Source organism: Plecotus auritus (assembly GCF_963455305.1).
Source record: "Plecotus auritus genome assembly, chromosome: 7".
In the NCBI taxonomy this organism is placed as follows: Eukaryota; Metazoa; Chordata; class Mammalia; order Chiroptera; family Vespertilionidae; genus Plecotus; species Plecotus auritus.
In genome coordinates this window covers 24,516,845-24,536,634 of record NC_137774.1, presented here as the reverse complement: position 1 = coordinate 24,536,634, position 19,790 = coordinate 24,516,845, and the positions used below count along the sequence as shown (strand labels likewise).

The 19,790-nt window shown below is 37.5% G+C and overlaps 1 protein-coding gene across 8 annotated transcripts in view; it reads left to right on the top strand.

The window, feature by feature from the left end:
* The window catches only part of ACACA (acetyl-CoA carboxylase alpha), a 249,999-nt gene that overhangs the window by 61,131 nt on the left and 169,078 nt on the right, over nucleotides 1–19,790 (top strand). For 7 of the 8 annotated variants that reach the window (XM_080677837.1, XM_080677835.1, XM_080677836.1 and 4 more), the window contains 6 exons: nucleotides 7,591–7,723; nucleotides 9,815–9,953; nucleotides 14,607–14,716; nucleotides 16,256–16,337; nucleotides 17,793–17,891; nucleotides 19,473–19,579. In XM_080677837.1, the coding sequence (XP_080533963.1) occupies nucleotides 7,591–7,723; nucleotides 9,815–9,953; nucleotides 14,607–14,716; nucleotides 16,256–16,337; nucleotides 17,793–17,891; nucleotides 19,473–19,579 (670 nt within the window). Of the gene's footprint in view, nucleotides 1–7,590; nucleotides 7,724–9,814; nucleotides 9,954–14,606; nucleotides 14,717–16,255; nucleotides 16,338–17,792; nucleotides 17,892–19,453; nucleotides 19,580–19,790 lie in introns of those variants that run through there. The other variant, XM_080677841.1, reaches the window with a different exon arrangement.

Sequence of the window (19,790 nt, the reverse complement as noted above, 5' to 3'; positions counted from 1 at the left end):
TCTCCTTTTTGACCCTTCCCTTTCAGGTGCTTTTTATTTTGAAATAATTTTAGACAGAAGAATTAGCAAAAATAGCATGAAGAGTTCCTTTGTATCCTTCACTCAGTCTCTCCTAATATTAACATTACTGAAAGGAATTAAAGAGCTAAATACAGGGTGGGGCAAAAGTAGGTTTATAGTTGTGAGTATGCAAAACAGTTTATTCTTGAATTATTATTAATTATTGTATAATTTTCTATATGAACAACTGCAAACCTACTTTTGTCCCAGCCTGTAAATGGAGAGACAGTCTATGTTTAGGGATTGTAAAACTCAATATTGTCAAGATGTCAATTTTCCCTAAATTGAGCTATAAATTCACAATTCATTTCAAAATCAGCCGTTTTTTTTCTTCTTTCTAGAATTTGATAAGCTGATCCTAAAATTTACATGCAAATCCAGGGAACCTAGAATACACAAAATAATTTTAGAAAAGGCGAGCAAAGTTGGAAGAGTTATACTCCCTGGTTTCAAAATCTATAAAACCATAGCTAAGAAGACCGTGTGGCATTGATGCAGGATAGGCATATAAATCAATGGATCAGAATTTAGTGTCCACAACTAAACTTTTATCTATGTGGTCAGTAGATTTTCAAAAGAGGTATATCCTTGATTCAAGATTTCTCTGCTTGGAAAAGCCCCAGTGTAAAACAGTCTCTCACAGTGTGTGCTGCAGTATAACTGAGACTGCATTGCAATCAAGCCAGCCATTGCATCACTGTCTGCCGGGTAAACTGCTACGTCATCCTTGGTGCTTGGCATGTTACAATGCTGGGACCGGTGTGGGCTTCTAGTTGGATTTTGTGTCAGGTATGTGTCTACCTTGGACACTTTGTTTATGGTAGATTAAAATGGGGATGGTTTGAATTTGGAGAAATGGATGAATGTGGCTTTTTATTTTCTGTGTTCTAATAATTACAGAAGAATTGTGAGCAGCATCCATAAAAGATTAAAAGCTCCAGCTTTGTTTTTGGATCTGGGTGTGCTGTGTTAGTGTTTAGTTGTTTTAGAAAGATCCCTTTGGTGAAAGAAAGCAGGAACTCTATTACTGAGTGTGCCCCTTTGGTATATTTTTCTGATATAATCGAGTGAAAAATAGCCTGCTTTATTCTATACTCAATGCTTATTTGGTTTTTGAATGTTCAGGACATTTAATAAAGGCAGAGAATGATTCTCTTTTGGGAACTGCCTACATCTGGAGACACTCAGATGCATGTGTAAAATTGAGCTCCTTCTACATCTGTTGTCACTATAATGGTTTTAAACAAAGGTCTCAGTGCTCTATTTGGAGATATATTATTCTGAAGAGACATAGAAATAGGAAGAAGTAAACAACTAACTGTATGAGAGATTGGCATAGTATAGAAGGAATGCTACTAAGTGGTACAGACCTGAACACAACCCAAGACATCCATTTTCTATTAGGGCGGATGGTCATGTTGGGTGGCCTGAGTGAGTCTTTTCAACATGGGGTCACCTGAATGTCTGAAGATTGAGGTTTGTCTTAATCATTTTATCTTCAGTTTCATCATTCATCTTCTATCTGTACACCAGGTCATTTGTGTACTTCTGTTTTGAGTGTGTTGTTGTTTTTTCTGGAACGTTAATAGGTTCTCAGCATAGTTGGCATCAGATTATTAACTATTTCTACCCAACATTTTGGTGGGAATGTTTCTGTGGTACATATTAGTAAATCAGGTTAGATATGACTCTGGTGAATTATACCATTCTGGAGGACTTGTCTCAGGAAGTTGTGATTCTGTAGATTCTAGCTGTTAAGAGTGTTATCTCCATTATAAGGCAGCAATGTCATTAGCATCTACCTAATTAAAAGCTAAAATAGGACTATATTACTGTAACATTCAGCCACTATTTATTTAAGTGATTTGTCCATCTGTGGCAAAATTGCTTTCATAGCAATAGATGTGTCCAGTAGCCTTTCTAGGCAGGGTTTTTCTTAACCCAGCTTAAACTCTGTGTCTAAAATATTTGTTCGGGCTCCATTTTCCTTTCAAGGACTTTATCCACATCTCTATATCCCATTTGTACCAGCTTCATTCTTATTTTCAAGCTTTAGTGAATAACATCTTGTTGTTTTTAAGTGTGTGTGTGTGTGTGTGTGTGTGTGTATGTGTATCACTATTTTGGCCTGAAAATTAAAATTGTGGCTCCCACTTAATACAGAATTCCCTACTAGTGGCAGGTTTTGTCCTTTGTACTTGGTTTTTGTTTGTTTGTTTGTTTTGTTTTTACTAGTTGACCTGCTTTTCCCCTTTTTGCAACCTGATAATCAGTATTATTTGTTTTGATTGGATCTTAGAAATTACTTACCTAGGCTGTGCTGTCTTTCTCCCTCTGGATTTCATGACCCCATTATTTTCTTGGCTTAGTTGTCCTTGTAAACTTTTTCTTCTCTTTTGCCCTGGCCTTCTCTGTCATGTGCTCCTGGCAGCCAGGAGAGGCTGTGGAGCTTTTCTCTGGTGACTGGCAGAAGAAAGTGACCGTTGTTGAAACATGTTTGCTGCGGCTAATGCAGAGTTGCTAAGATCTTTTTTCTAGTTACACAAACGTTTATGTTTCTCCCCTCTTCTCTCAATCCTTTTGGGAAGCCAACTAATTCTAGAAGTGAGCCAAATGTAGGGGGGGAATTAAAAAAGGAGGAAAGGTAGGGAAATATGGAAATTGGAGACAAAGTGGACAAAAGGACTGTAGTTTGAGGCCATCAGGAATACTCTAGTCTGACTGAAGCAGGGCCAAGAAGTAGGCAGAAGGCACAGTATCTCTTGTCCTCCTGGGTTTTTAAGCTCCTGCAACAGGGAGGGCGAGCTGTGGCTGTGTTTACAAGGCCAACATCTGAAGAGACAGCTTCCATTCCTTTGCCGTCGTGATATGGAGGTTCTGCAGAGGAAAATAAAGAGATGAGATATTACATGCTTCAAAGGTAAGTTATAGGATGCCGTATTTAGGCCCTGTATACCTTTAAAAAACAGGCATTGCAGTTAAGCCCTGAAATTTATGGGAAATTTGCTTTGATGATTTTTTTTTTTTTTTATATCTCGAAGAAACTGTGTTTTTTAAAAGGAAATGAATAAAAACTCATATTTTATTCTAGATTTCTCAACCTGTATTTTACATTCAGAATTTGAAACGAAGTACCTGAGCCCATGTGTGATAATTGTAGTTAATGTTGAAAGCAAGCATCCCTGTGCAGATCTTGCTGTGCTGTTATTTCGTTAGGGCATCTCACTCAGTCTGTGCCAAATTTGATTACTGGATTTGGCTGGGTTTTCAAGAGTAGAAGACTCTTCAACTATTGTGAAGATAGATAACGATTCTGTGTAGTGTGTCCCATCCCTGTTGAAGGTAGTGTTAAAGAAAACCTTTAGAATGTGTCTGTGGCACTAGGAAAGGTACCTGCTGCAGTTGTCCTGGCACGTGACAGTGGGCAACCAGACTGGATTGTTCAGGCTCACTTACCTGGGATCTTTTTCTTCCTGCTGTTAGAACTCAGGCTGAGGAGGAAGTAAGTCAGGCCTTCTTAGCCTTCTTCAGGCCTCTTGCAGGTGTGTTCCTCTTCAGCAGAGTTAACATAAAAGACCTGAATGATTGCTTGATAACAGTATTTAAGGGCCCCTCTATTATCTTCTTCGATTGTTTTTGCAATCTTGAGAGGATTTTTTGGGAAAAAAAGTACATGAAAATTAAACTGGACTTTGGCAGAAGCAGAAAACATATAAAAAACACTGAGTTAGTAAAATTAGTCTTTAGAACAGTCATCATTTTCTTTTCTTTTTCATTTGACATCTTCCACCCTTTGGGGGGAAAACCAAGCAAAACTTCTACTGGGAGTCAAATAAAAAAACAACTTATTTTTTAATTTTTATTTTTTATTGATTTCAGAGAGGAAGGGAGAGGGAGAGAGAGAAAGAAACATCAATAATGAGAGAGAATCATTGATTGGCTGCCTCCTGTATGCCCCCTACTGGGGATCGAGCCCACAACCAGGGCATGTGCTCTTGACTGGAATTGAACCCGGGATCCTTCACTCCACAGGCCCACACTCTCTATCCACTGAGCCAACCCGGCCAGGGCAACAACTCATTTTATATATAACAAACAATTATATGTATAACATTGTTTTGTTTTATATATGTAAAATAAGCAAATATGTACATATATAAAGAAACCAAACCCATATGTATTTTATATATATTATACATTTGGGCAAGTTTTATTTTGTTTTTCTGTAGTTAAATACAAAAGGTGATCTGTCCATTTCTTCCAAGATGCATACCTCCTAGAGCAGTCTGTCTTCCAATTTAAACACTCATCTAGGGAATGCCCTTCTCTTCTGTGTTGGATTCTATGTTTCTTGCATTCCTTGTCTTCCTTTTTCTTGGCTTACTCCATTTATTTACAAGACAACATTCTCTAATAGTGTCCCAAAAAAAGGTAGATGAGAGGTGAAGATGATGAGATCCATTTTATTTCTAAACTATTGATTAAATCTTATAACCAATTCCTTTTTCACCTTTTTTTATTTTTTTTATCAATATAGACTTTCTTCCCTTTTTGTGTTATTCTTAAGCAGCTCCCTATTAGTTCTAGGTTTATATTTTCTCTGTTTCTCCACTCTTTCCTTAAATAAGTGAAAGTTGACCTTTGAGGAGTGTGTGTGTGTGTGTGTGTGTGTGTGTGTGTGTGTGTTTAACTTTAGGTGTATAGAATTATATAATTATTGGTTCATGACGTACTCATTGTTCCTTGTGTGGCCCTCTATTTATTTATTTGGTGTGTGTTTTTTAATAATGTAGGAAGGATTTGAAACCCACCACATTCTTTTGTTTAATTTTTAAAACAAAGGTGGGTCCTTGGCCATCACCTACATTTAATTATATAATCTCTCCTCAACACTTCTCCCTGCTTCCCCTACCCAGATAATCAATTTTCTTAATCACATGTTCATTGTCTTTTGTTTTCCTGTCTATGTTGTTTTATTGTATCTATACATCTCTCTCTCTCTTTTTTTTTTAAATGTATTTTATTGAGTTTTTACAGAGAGGAAGGGAGAGGGATAGAGAGTTAGAAACATCTATCAGCTGCCTCCTGCACACCTCCTACTGGGGACGTGCCCGCAACCAAGGTACATGCCCTTGACTGGAATCGAACCTGGGACCCCTCAGTCCGCAGGCTGACGCTCTATCCACTGAGCCAAACCGGTTTCGGCTATACATATCTCTTAAGAGTTTGTGTATTTTAGTTGTTTTTAGCCTTATGATCTGTTTTTAATTTTATAATCTTTATGTAGTCAACTGTATATAATATATTTGGACTTCTTGTGTATTAATCGTATATCAAGACACTTGACTAAGGTCTATACTGGTAATAGCTGGAAAACCTGCTGCTCCTGGTACTGCTAAGAGAATGCATCAAGGTTTTTCCCAGGAATGTCATTCTATTGCAGAATCTTCTGTTTTCTATGTAAATTACCATATTCTCAAATAATCATAGTTCCTTCTTTGCAATTTTAATGCCTCTAATTTTTTTTTTCATTTTATTGTACTTGTTAGGAAATCTAACACAGTTTTTTACATTCATGGGTTTTCTAAAATTAAACCATCTTTGCATACCTGAGACAAACTCAAGCTGGTTATGGAGGAACATATTTTTTACTAATATTTGCCCATCCTTGCACTGGTACCCTGCTATTTAGTATATTTTGTTTAGGAATTTTTGCATTTGTAGTCAGGAATAAAATGGATCTAGACTTTTATCTTCATGTAACATCTTTGTCTGGGTTTGGTATCAGTATTACTATAGCTGGGGAGTTTTACCTCTTTTTCTAATTTCTGGAAGTTTGGTAGACTACTGCCTTGAAAATTAGATGGAACTTGTCTTTGAAAATCATCTGGACCTGGCATTTTTTTTGTGGGACGATTTTAATCATACTCTTTTATTTTGAAAAGTTAAATTACTACAATGTCAAGGTTGGAGTATAGGAGAAAGGAAGGAAAAATAGGAATAGAAGAAGATGTCTATTAAACAGTGTATAAATATAAAGGACCTTATTTATATCTATTATCTCATTTAATCCTCAAAACACCCATTCAGAGGGTCTATCACTGTCCAGTCAAGGAAAGAGAAACTGCATTAGGCATTATAATAAAGATGACATTCATTAGTGAGAATTGGTTACTTGGTTGTTAGAAGAATAAAAGAACAAAAAAGGAATACTGAAGTAACCCAGATTTAATACCTATGGAAAATAGTTACCACCCCTAGACCTGGGAGGTCATAAAGGAAGAAGTAGGAGCTTGGAGGAGGGGCCTTGGGGGCTGGTGCTTAGACCACTGGGAGTAAGCTTTTAGTAGCTGGTGCTCAGATCCCTGAGGAGAAGACCTGGCCTGACAGGTGACTGATAGGCCCAGGCAGCATACCCCAGAGGATGAGTAAGCATGGCAAGGCAGTATTGACTGTCAGGGAACCACAACCTCCTGCTCCTGGTACTTCTAAGAGAATGCATCAAGGCTTTCCCAGGAATGTCAAACGATGCTAGAAGCTAGAGTTTACTTTCTGTTACATACATGGAGCAATGCTGGTAATAACTGGAAAACACAAAAGAAGTCTCTTTTTTACCCCTCTGTCTTCCCATTGGCAGAATTGAACAATTTTGCAGAGGCTTAGCCCTATTTTCACAGTGCAGAGCATAAAAGAGTGGGCTTGGAACTGAGGGACAATAGATAAATAACTGGAACTGTGAATACTATGCATATTTTACAAAGAGAAAACTGAAGCTGAGCAAGGTTAAATTATTTGCTAAAACTCATTGGAGCTATTAAGCAGACAGATCTGGAATTTAAAACCAGGTCTGTGCAGTTTCAACAACTATATTTTATCTAATCTAAAACACCATTAATTGTTAGAGGCACCATTGAGGGGAAAAATACTGCCGACTAAATAAATCATACAATTGGTTGTAAGATACATATCAATTTCAGAGATTTTTTTTTTAAAGAGAAACATCTTAAAATTGATGAAATATGGTATGTTATGCTGCCTTGTAAAGAATTTGATTTTGAAACATCTATGGGATACATCAGTAAAACACTTAATAGGCAATAAAAAATGTGGAGTTAAAGCTCTTAAGAAAGATGTAGGGTAGAGATACAGAGGAGAAAGGTCATCTGTATGCCAGAATCATGATCCAAAAACAGGCTTGCTAATTGTATTTTTAGTTTTAACAGTTGAGTCTGCTATTTCTACCATTTCATTTCATTCCAACCATTGCCTATCTCTTTGTGATGGCACTATTGCTAAACCTTAATATTATTTTTTTATTATTCCGGAACAGTTTTTTGCTTAGATTTCCACAAGCAAAGACCATTTTTTCTCCTCTCTTCTATTTAAAAGGTATGTGGTCTCCCAGCATGCAGTCTTCATAAGGGTGTAGTTGGAGGTACTGTTATAAGAAGTGAAAAGCAGGTCTCCAGGGGAGATAGATGGTGTGAAGAAATCCTATTTCAGACGTTCATGGTTTCTCTATTTTTATAGGTCCAGCATGTCTGGCTTGCATCTAGTAAAGCAAGGTCGAGACCGAAAGAAAATAGACTCACAGCGAGATTTCACTGTAGCTTCGCCAGCAGAATTTGTTACTCGCTTTGGGGGGAATAAAGTAATTGAGAAGGTAAGTTTTGTAACCTGCTAAAGTACTTTTCCAAAGTATATGAGATTTAATGCCTAGAATTGTTGTGTAGATTTGCTCAAAAGTGATATTTAGACTTTAAGAGACCTTGCCTCTTCATGTGAAGTTATCCTTTCTACCTCTCTAGCATCTTATTAAATAATTTTACTATTTTCTGTAATATGTATTAACCACTGATAATTTAGTCACAGCTAATAAGATGATGAAGCAGTGCTCATCAAGTTCTTTTTAAAAGATCTTGTGATTTTACAGAGTTGGGCTGCACTCATCTGAGAGGCTATGAGAAATCAATTAACTTGTGGGGTGGTGGTGAGGAGATAATGCCATAGCGTTGGGTTTGGAGCTAAGGAAGTAGAGACTTTCAGAAGAGAAAGTTTAAACAGTTTGATACACTGACTGATTGGCTTCCACCACGTATTTGAGATGTTTAGAGGGAATACACCACATGAAATACGTAGAGATTACATGTTTCTTTAAATGTTAACTCTGTGTCACTTTTATCTAAACCATGTCAGAGCTAAGTGAATTACTTGGTTGAAAGAGTTTATAGTGATTAAAAGATTAAAGGATGGGGACCTACATTCCCACTCCTAAAAGTATTGCTTCAGCAGTGTCCTTCTGTTAGTCTTCCAATAAAGATAGATTATATGTCTCCTAGCCCGTGTTATCCTTGGAGGCATGATTGCAAGACGGGTAATGAAAGGTTTGTTACAGAGGAGTCTCAGGATCCTTGATTCTTCTCTTTTTCTTGTGACCATTCTGAAGCAGGCTCTATAATTCTAAGGCATTTGGGGTTCGGCATTTTGGAGAGAAGTGGTGGTTGGTTCCAGGTTCTTAAACATGTTCAGGGTACTCTGCCTTATTTTACTACAAGGGAGAATAGTGCATGACACTCACTGTTTGGTCTTCCTCCATCCTTATTTATAATACACCATCTCTCTTAAGTTTCTGTTCCCTAGTAATTGGTTTAGTAAAATAATTCACAAACTCACAAGATTTGAGTAATTGTGATTTTTTTCCTTCAAGAAATGAAGTTATGGGCCTGGCAGGTATGGGTCAGTGGTTAGAGAGTTGGCCTGTGCACTGAAGGGCTCCGGGTTTGATTCCTGGTCAAGGGCACGTACCTGGGTTGCAGGTTCGATCCCCGACCCTGGTTGGGACGCCTGTGGGAGGCAACCAATTGATGTGTCTCTCTCACATTGATGTTTTTCTCTCTCTGTCCCCCTTCCATCCTCCTTTCCTTCTAATCTCCATTTGACTCTCTTTAAAAATCAATGGAAAAAATACCCTTGGGTGAGCGTTTAATAAAAAAAAAAAAGAGTAGAAACCGGTTTGGCTCAGTGGATAGAGCATCGGCCTGCGGACTAAAAGGTCCCAGGTTGAATTCCGGTCAAGGGCATGTACCTTGGTTGCGGGCACATCCCCAGTGAGGGGTGTGCAGGAGGCAGCTGATCGATGTTTCTCTCTCGTCGATGTTTCTAACTCTCTATCCCTCTCCCTTCCTCTGTGTAAAAAATCAATAAAATATATTAAAAAAAAAAAAAAAAGAGAGAGAGAGAGAGAGAGAGAGAGAGAGAAATGAAGTTATGCCCTGGCCTGGTGGCTCAGTCAGTTGAGTTTCGTTTTGTGCACTGAAGGGTCACCAGTTCAATTCCTGGTCAAGGCACATGCCCGGGTTGTGGGGTTGTCAATCCCCAGTCAGGGTGCATACAGGAGGCAACTGATTGATGTTTCTCTGTCATATCGATGTTTCTCTCTCTAACCATCTTCTCTCTCTCAAAATCAATTAAAAAAAAAGTATATCCTTGGATGAGGATTTTTAAAAGAAGGAAGTTAGAAAGGAATAGGGTTGAGTCAGGCACATATTGAAGTATTTCCTTAGCTAACATTTTAAAATAGACCTTGGTCATGTGGGAGATAGTTCTTAACTACCTAGACCAGCAATACAAATTCCTATTGAAAATCTGCCTTTTCAGAATAAGATAGATCTATAAAATTTTCTCACCTCTTTTTCTCCATCATTGCTTGCTTTTTCTATTTTTCTCTCCAATTCCCATCCTCTAACTCTCCCAGGTTCTTATTGCCAACAATGGCATTGCAGCAGTGAAATGCATGAGGTCTATCCGTCGATGGTCTTACGAGATGTTTCGAAATGAACGTGCAATCCGATTTGTTGTCATGGTCACACCTGAAGATCTTAAAGCCAATGCAGGTGAGTTATTTGCATTAAGAAAGCATCACTCTAGAGCATAAAACATTGACTATCACAGCCTGTAGGTAGGAGAATGGTAACTTAGGGGGAGTCTCAAACCGAAAGATCTCTCTTTTAAAAAGTGTTAATAATATGAATATACAAGTGATTGTGCTATATTTAACCTCAACACAGACCCTTGTGTTCTAGGTAAAAATAGGTAGACATTGAACGAAAGTGTTGATTTGGGTTTTTAGGTGTATGCCTTTTCAGTGTCAAGTATTTGCTAAGCCACATACTTTAACATGTGTAAGTGGAAAGGTTTGTAAGGAAATACTATTTCCCTTATGAGCCACAGTGAATTTTTTCCCTTCTGAGGGAGAGCCCTCTTGGGACCCAAGTGGGTTTCACTCTGCAAGCTCTTCTGCACATTCTCTCTACTTAGTATGCCCTCCATCTGAGAGATGTTGGGATAGCGAGAAGTTGTGGCTTTCTTCTCCATGCTTTTTATCACTAAAGCATAATCTCTAAGAGTACTCACAGATAACAGCTTTTTGAATAGCTATCTTTTTAAAACCATTTTGTTTTGTATATGTTCTTTCTATATTGAGACAATGATGTTAAGACTATGCCTAAGGAGTAAGGAGTATTATGCTATCTTATTTAGAAACAGAGAAGGCACCAATTTATTGGAAAGCTGATGTTATGTGAAAACATTTAGATTGACCCTTTAACATCTCTGAGCCACAATTTTTACAACTATAAAAGAATGATCATAATGTCTAGTTCACTATAAAGATGAAATTGTCTATCATAAATGTCAATTACCTTGCATTATTTCTTTTCCTTCATGTAGTTCTACCTAATGCTCCCATTAATTCAGTTATTTGTATTCAGTAAACATGGGGACCTACAGTTGGATAAGATGTGATCTTGCTCTAGGAAACCAATAATTTCATTACTTTGAGGTCAGTGCTATAATATAAATATGCATAGTGTAGTATGAGAACATAGAAATGAGATCTCTTTACTCTGCCCCATGCTCTTGGGGGCAGGGTTAAGATAAAGCTTTCTGAAGAGGTTATGCCTATCCAAAATTGAGTAAGAATTAATGAAGCAATTAGGGAGAAGACAAAAGTGTTTCGGCTGAAGGAACAGTATATGCAAATGTTTGAAGGTGTGACACAGTCATTTTCTGGAAATTATAGGTGGCTTGGTAAATTACAAAACGTGATCTAGTATTCGTCAAGAAGGGCCTTGTTTTTCATTGTCAAGGACATAGACTTTATCTTTTTAGGGATGAATGTGTGTGTGTGTGTGTGTGTGTGTGTGTGTGTGTGTATGTTGAACATTAAAGGATTTGTATTTAAATAGATTAGTTGTTTTTGACGATTCAAAAGTAGAAGAGTATAATGAACCCCTTTCCATCTGTCTGTCATCCAGCATCAATAATTATCAACAGCCAGTCTTGTTTCATCTATACTTTCACTTTCTCTCTCTTCCACACAATCTTTGAAGCAAATCCTAGACATGATTTTATGTGTAAATATTTTAGTATGTATCTCTAAAAGATAGATACATTTTTAAAAACATGAATTATTAGATGATTCAGGAAGCATCTGGGAATGTCCGTTTGTGGAAGGCAATACTAAAGGATATGACAAGGCTGAGACTAGAGAAGAAGAGGATGGTTTAGAGAGCCTTAGGAGGTAGAATTGACAAGATTTGGTGGTTGAATGAAGAGTTAATGATTATACTTGGATTTCTAATTTGGTTGACTAGGCAGGGGTACTAGTACCATCAAGTAGGGCAAAATAATAGATGATGTAGCAAGAAGAGTAAGTTTTTTGGGGGGACAGATCAGGTATGGAGTACTTGTGGTACAAGTAGACTCTATAAATCCTACAAAAAAATGGAATATATCCTTCCAAAACTTAGAAATAATAACAGCCAGAGATTAAGAGTTTACATTATCAGTTAACACTCCTCCCTGAAAGAACAGATAGAAAATAAAGAGAAGAGGGCTAAGGATGAAACTTTATGGAAGGCTAGGATATAGGATAGATTCAGGAAGGTAGGCCCATAAACAATACTGAGAAGAAGTGATCAGAGAGATGGGAGAAGCAGAAGAGAAAAGCAAAAAGAAAGGATTTCAATAAGAAGGGTCAAATATGTCAGCAGTTCAATAAAATAGGAAGAGAAATCTGTCCAGCAATTATGAAACCATTGATATTTGCAAGAATAGTTTTAGTAGAACAATATGAATATGCAAACTAATATAGAATTTTAAGTAATGAATGGGAAGTGACATGGAGATAGCCAATGTGGACAAATTTTTTAAGAATTTGAATGAGAAGGGAAGAAGAAAGGGCAGTAACTAAAGATAAATTCAGGGTCAAGGGAGGATTTTAATTTTTCTGAGTGAAAGAGACTTGGGAATATTTATAGTCTAAGAAGAAGGAGCCAAAGAGGGAGAGGGGTTCAGGTATACAAGAGACCTAGAGGAGGTGGGAGAGGATTGGATCAAGAACACAAGAACAAAAGTATGCATAACTTCTGACCAAGAAATTGTATTTTCTTGTATTTATTCTGGGGATCAAAAATCAGTAATATGGGCAAATGTATTTGTATAAGGATAGTCATTATTAAAATAATCAGAAACTGGGAGTAACTTAAGTATCCACCATCAGTGGATTAGTTAAGTGTGCTACAGTAATTCTATGAAATACCATGCAGCCATTAAAAAATAGCATTAATTGGTCTGAGAATGCGTTCTGTTAAATTGCTGTATTATTTATCTATTATTGTGTAACAATATTACCACAAACTTAGCAGCTTAAAACAACTGACATTTATTATCTCACAGTTTCTGTAGGTCAGGGTACAGCTGAACTGTCTCCTGCTTCAGGTTATCACAAGCTGCAGTCAGTTGTCAGTTGGGGCTGCAGTCTCATCTGAGCTCAACTTTGGATGGATCTGCTTTCAAGCTCACATGGTTGTTGGCAGCATTCAGTTTTCTGTGGGTTCCCAGACTTGGAGCCTGAATGGTTAGCTGGTTATTGGCTAGAGGCTACTCTCGGCTCCTTGTCACGTGGGCCATCCCAAAATGACTGCCTTCTACCTCAAAGCCAGCAAGGGAGAGCATTAAATTTGGTCACATTCATATGTAATGTTATCATGGAAATGACATCTCATATTTACCATATTTTCTTGGCCAGAAGCAAGTCACACCCAAGGAGAGTGGATTACTTAAAGCCTGAATACCTGGAGACTGGGATCATAGGGGCAGACACTTAAGTGTCTGTTCATCACAATTTCCAAGAAGAACGTTGTCCATAAGGAGACTGATAGCATGATATAATAATAGGAAAAAAGTACATTATGTATAGTAAAAAAAAAAAAAAAAAAAAAAGATATAATACCAAAACAACAATACTAGTTATCTGTGGGAGTGAAATTTTGGGGTGTTTTTATTTCTATTTATGTTCCTGCTTTTTCCAACCTTTTTTACTTAGAGTTTATATAATTTTATACTTTCTTTAAAAGTTATTTAAGAAATAGCGCTCTAGAAAGAATTATAATATCAGTGGTATTAAATTAAGGAATTAGTATTTTTTAAAAATATATTTTTATTGATTTCAGAGAGGAAGGGAGAGGGTGAGAGATAGAAACAGCGATTATGAGAGAAGATCATTGACTGGCTGCCTCCTGCATGCCCCCTACTGGGGATTGAGCCAGCAACCTGGGCTCTTGCCCTAACTTGGAATCAAACTGTGACCTCCTAGTTCATGGGTTGACACTCAACCATTGACACACTGGCTGGGTAAGAGTTTTTTTTTAAGGGACTTAAAGCCTTTAAAAGTTAAGAACAAGATATAAGAAAAGTTAATATATATGTTGGAAATGGACCTTGAACAAGTTATTTAACTACTCCAGACCATAATTTTCTATAAACTGGGTATTATATTACGTATCATTTGTTGACTTAAATGAAATATATATGTAAAGTGCTTATTAGTGCAATCCTACACATTGTAGCTTCTCTGCTACAGTTGTTGCCAGAATAGGAAGAGAGAGACATCAGGTGACAAATTTAAATGGGAATACTGAGCAAAAAAAGTAATGTGAGGTAAAGAAGGTATCTTTTTAAAGTGTCTTTTAAATATCTATTATTGCTAACATTCCAGATAAACCCTTTTTAAACACCTAGGAGACTCCTGTATATACCCTTTCCTATTTAGCCAGTCTACAAATCCTCCAGACTCTTCCTTCTGTCCTAGCTCTACATCAAGAAAAGGGCTTTCTCAGACTATAGTACAAAGTAAAGATAAAGGGTGTTAGGACTAGAACTTTTTCCCATAATAGAATAATTATACATGGGCCTCTGAGTCACAGATACATTATTTTTGATATAGGGGTCATGAAGACCCTTCAGAAAGGTCACATAGTGAAATGTTTGATAACTGCTGTTTTAGTGTAAGAGCTTCCTAAATATGAGATTAGTGCATATTAGTGACTTAATAAAGTCAGAGCCTTCAAATAAATGGTCCTGGAAATTACCCCATTAATGCAGTTTGTCCTGTGGTTACTTATGATGATCCTTTACATAGTCTTACTCTGTAATATTTCAGAAACTAAAGCATGTGTTCTCTATTAATTTGCTTACATTTTCAGAGTACATTAAGATGGCAGATCACTATGTACCAGTGCCAGGGGGACCAAACAACAACAACTATGCAAATGTTGAATTAATTCTTGATATTGCTAAAAGGATCCCAGTTCAAGTAAGAGATGCCAATGTATCCTTTAAAGCCAAATTTATGCGTTGCAGCATTTACAATAGTCAAGACATGGAAGCAACCTAATTGTCCATCGATAGATAAATGGATAAAGAAGTGGTGCCTGTATACAATGGAATATTACTCAGCCATAAAAAAGAATGAAATCTTGCAATTTGTGACAACATGGATAGAATAAGAGGGCATTATGCTAAGTAAATAAGTAAGACAGAGAAAGATAAATACCAAATAAAACTGAAACAAACTCACAAATACAGAGAACATTTTGATGATTGCCAGATGGGATGGGGGTTGGCACATCGGTGAAAAAGGAGAATGGATTAAGACATACAAATTGCCAATTATAAAAACAGTCATGGGGATGTAAAGGACAGCATAGGGAATATAATCAACAGTCAATAATATTGTAATAACTGTGTGGTGTCAAGTAGGTACTAGATTTACACGGTGCTCACTTCAGAAGTTATATAAAAATATAATCATCTGAAACTAATACAATATTGTATGTCATTTGTATTTGAAATTTTTTTAAGTTAAAAAAAGGGAAAAATGTTTCTACTTTAAAGATGTTATTCAGATTCAGCACTATAGTTCATATGTGAACTAATATTTACACTTGCCAAAGAAAACTATTGCATATTATGGTTTATGATGCTTCACTGTTTTAATAAACACAAAATCTGCAAGTGGTCACAGAAAACAACAACAACAGATTTAGTGATTTTACAGTTAGGCACAAGGGGATGTCCAAAAAAGAACTTTTAATTTTATAGAAAGCATCATTGTTTATAAATTTATAAATGCCTTTTTGTGAAATATAACCAACAAGGAAAGGAAAGGTGGAAAGATGCATTTAGTCAAAATAATGTAAACATACTACAAATAGGAGGTTTGTAAGGGTTTTACCCCCCTGGTGATTATTTATTCTATCCATTTCACCTTCAAACCATTTCCAATGGAATATTCTTAGCCCAGAATATGATAGTGTATTTCCACTGGAGTATTCTTAGCCCAGAATATGGTGGTGTAGAAGTAGCTCATTCCTTCCCTATCACTTGTATGAGTAAATTTAGGGTAAGTGTTTTAAAGCCCAAAAAGAAAAAAAACTCATGATTTGTAGGGCATTATAACCACTAGATATAAAGGGTGAGTTGTATGGCCAAAGTAACTGAATCTGTGAAGGAAAACCAATATTTCTATAGAGTCCAGAAGAGGCTCTATAGAGTCTAGTTGAAAGGCTATGAATTGAATTTCCTAAAGAGCAACAAGACTAGCTGGATCTTAATATCAATTTCAACTTAGATTTGACTTCTTCAGAGGTTTTGCCACAATGGAGTGCTTATTGTTCTGTGAGAAGTTTGCCAAGAATTAAGCATAGAAGCGGAATTAAGTATTAGGCTGCTGTGGAGCTATTGTACCTCATGGAGCAGGGCCCAGTCTTAGTAGAAAATAATACAGTTACATGGTTTTTTTTTTCTTTTAAATATGAATTTTAAGAATGAACCATATTGTGTTCCCTTGTAGGCAGTGTGGGCTGGCTGGGGTCATGCTTCTGAGAATCCCAAGCTCCCAGAACTTCTTTTGAAAAATGGCATCGCCTTCATGGGTAAGTCTTTCTGACATACTGTTTCTGTCTTTCTGTTCCTCTCTGTCAATTTTGCCCATATTCTACTCTGTATTCTGCTTTTCTTCTGTTTAACATTCTCTTATTTTTCATCAGTCAGCAACTCTGAGTAACCTCTTTATTATTTTGTTTTCCCTTCCTCGCTTCTTATACCCTGCGTATGTCTCTGCATCTTGGTTTGTTTTCTGTCCCTAGGTTCTTTTCCATGAGATGTGGAGGAGGCTCTGATTTCCAAAACCCTGGTTTTAAAAATGTTGCCATTAACCTAAGAAAAGATATGGAAAACATATTTTTATATAGCAAAGATAACTGAATACTTAGGATACCCTAGGAGTGTACCCTTAAATATGAATCAGCCCCTTCACATTTAAGCATATACTAGTAGATTATACTAGAGGCCCAGTGCACCTTGAAAGGAACTGTGGGCTGCAAGGGGCACAGGGGCGGGTCTTGGCCCATCCTCCCTGCCCCCGCCCGGCACCTCCCGCTGCGGTCCCCCAGCAGTGGGTGCGAGAGGTGGCTGCCAGCCCTGATTGCCCCTCAGGAGCAGAGGGAGGTGGAGAATCCCCAAGGGGCGATCGGGGACAGTGCTGGACGCTGGCAGTAGGTGTGAGCGGTGGGCTCTGGCGCTGGCAGTGGGTGCGAGCACCAGGCGGGACCATGGCATGCAGGAGCAAAGAATTTTCATTAACCACCAGAGGCTCGCCCCGATGATAGTAACCGGCGCCCCACCTTGGTCTGGTGCCCCTGCTCACCTGCTCCACCATTCTGCCATGGCCGATGACCGCTATGTTCCGCGTGTGCCCCCTGATGGTCAGCACACCTCATGGTGACCGGTTGTTCTGTTATTCCGCCATTTGGTGTATTTGCATATTAGGGTTTTATATGTATAGATTCCTGAGAGCTCTGTCTTTCTGTCTTTTCTGCTCTGATATGGCAGAAAGAGAAATAGAGGTTATATGGCTCAAAGTATTTCTCTGTCTCAGAGAAATTCCACAATAATGACTGTGCTTTGTAAACCCTATTAAAGTTAAATCTTCCTTTTTGGTTCCCCTAAGACCAAGGAAGGGATAATATATATATTTCAGACTTGAACACCAAAACTTAATGTAGGATATTGGTTAAAAAAAAAGCTTTTATTAATCTGGTAAAGTTGAATCATAAAGGATAATAAAATGAGAGTTAGATTGGACAGGAATTTATTTTAGCATATATATTGAGCTCTCATTGTGTATTAAAAGCTTACTACATTAAGATCTATAAAGGGTACAAAGATGAGTTAAAACATAGTAATCCCCTTTAATCAAGTTTATGATCTCCATAATATGTAGGGGAGACAAGAAAAATACAAAAGTAATTATATAGAAGACAAATATATGAGATAGAAATGAGGCCAAAATGTTATAGTCAAGTTTCTTTTCTTGTTTTATTTTTTAGGTCCTCCAAGCCAGGCCATGTGGGCTTTGGGGGATAAGATTGCATCTTCCATAGTGGCACAAACTGCAGGTATCCCAACTCTTCCCTGGAGTGGCAGTGGTAAGAAACTTTCTTGTTTGTGTCTTGAAGTGCAGAAAAGTTCAGTAGGATATTTGGGACTGTGGCTTGGGGCTTAAGTTTATTTGAAATGTTGGGATACTTGATAAATAGAATCCAGGTTGATAATGGTATCTTGTATTGCCAGGCTTACTCAATATACCTGTGATTTTATCATGTCTTAGGAATATAAATTTTGTACCAGGTATACTAGATGCTAAACTAGTATTTGAGTGATCTTGGGATTTAATTTGGGGACACTCTGGGAAAACTCATGGTTCTGTGAATTCAGATCATCTCTGGGTAGGCTAGAACATTTCTCGGAGATGGACTTTGTAGGCAGAATTAGGCCTTTAGGCCTTTGAACTGGCCTGAGAAGTGACCTGGATCACTAAGAACACTCAAACCCACCTCTCAAATATTTGCCTGCCAGTAGTTTTTTTTTTTTTTTAATGTCAGCCCACAATGTATTGATGATTTGCTTTTCCTGTTTAATACCATTTAACTCTTCAGTTGCCTTTGATATAGAAAATGAGATCAATAGTCATTTCTTCCAGGCATGTAGGATAAAATTTTTCTCAAAATGATTTATTCTTTTTTTTAATAATATATTTTTTATTGATTTCAGAGAGGAAGGGAGAGAGAGAGAGAGATAGAAACATCAGTGATGAGAGAGAATCATTGATTGGCTGCCTCCTGCACACCCCCTACTGGGGATTGAGCCCGAAACCCTGGCATGTTCCCATGATCGCAATTAAACCTGGGACCCTTCAGTCCATAGGCTGATGCTCTATCCACTGAGCCAAACAGGCTAGGGCTAAAAATGCTTTGTTCTTGACAAATTCCTCAAAGAGTGCCATGTGAATTATAATAGCTGATAATAATATGAACTTCCCTTTTTTTAGTACTCAAGCACAGGGGGCAGACATACACTAAAATCTCTTCCAAATGGGAGTGACCATTGTCTTTTGGCTGAACAGATTTGAACTCTTGTTACTCTAGCTTTCCAGGGGGATTGCAATATCCTCTCCAGACCTGCTGGGTCAAACAGTTTAAAATAAAGGTTGAATTTGTTCTAGTTTGAATGGAGAAGCTATAGCATTCCCCTTGTGGCTGAGTACAGGGACATTCAGGGAGCATGGAATCATGACTCTGCTGAGGCCAATAAAACTGCCATTTCCATTTCCAAGGGCTCATAAAGATTGAATTATTTCCCAGACCTCTGGCCCTGGAGCAGGCCTGAACACACAAATCGAAGGTATTTTGCCTGCTGCATTGCTGTGAGAAGCCTGACATGCTTTTTTTTTCTTTCCTTTTCCTTGTATGTCCTTGTATTTTTATGCGTTGCTTCCTGTTAGCTCTCCTGGATTTTTCCAGTGTAAGGTCCTGCTTACACTGGAAACCCAAGTTGCCAGGTCCTGCTGTAGGTAAATACTGTTAATCCAAGGACTGATCAGGGTTTTATGGCATCCTTCTATCTCCCATCTATCCCCAACGTGAGATCGTTTTAAAGAAGGTATAACAGAAAATAGACAAGAACAGAAGCTCTTATAGCTGCATTTAAGTCACTGTTATCTATTGTAGGTCTTCATGTGGACTGGCAAGAAAATGATTTTTCAAAACGTATCTTAAATGTTCCCCAAGAACTCTATGAAAAAGGCTATGTGAAGGATGTGGATGATGGGCTAAAGGTAGGTTATTAACTCTAGGAAGTGATGTATTTCAACTGACCAATTATATCAGGAATGTAGTGATCTGGAGCCAGGTTCATGATATAGACTCATGATGGCATTAGGGTTTAAGATCAGGAGGTATAGTTTATAGAGTGAAGAAGTGACCTACATATAACAAAAACAATTTAAATTAGTTTTGAAGCAGTCCTCTCACTTAGAACATTTCTTG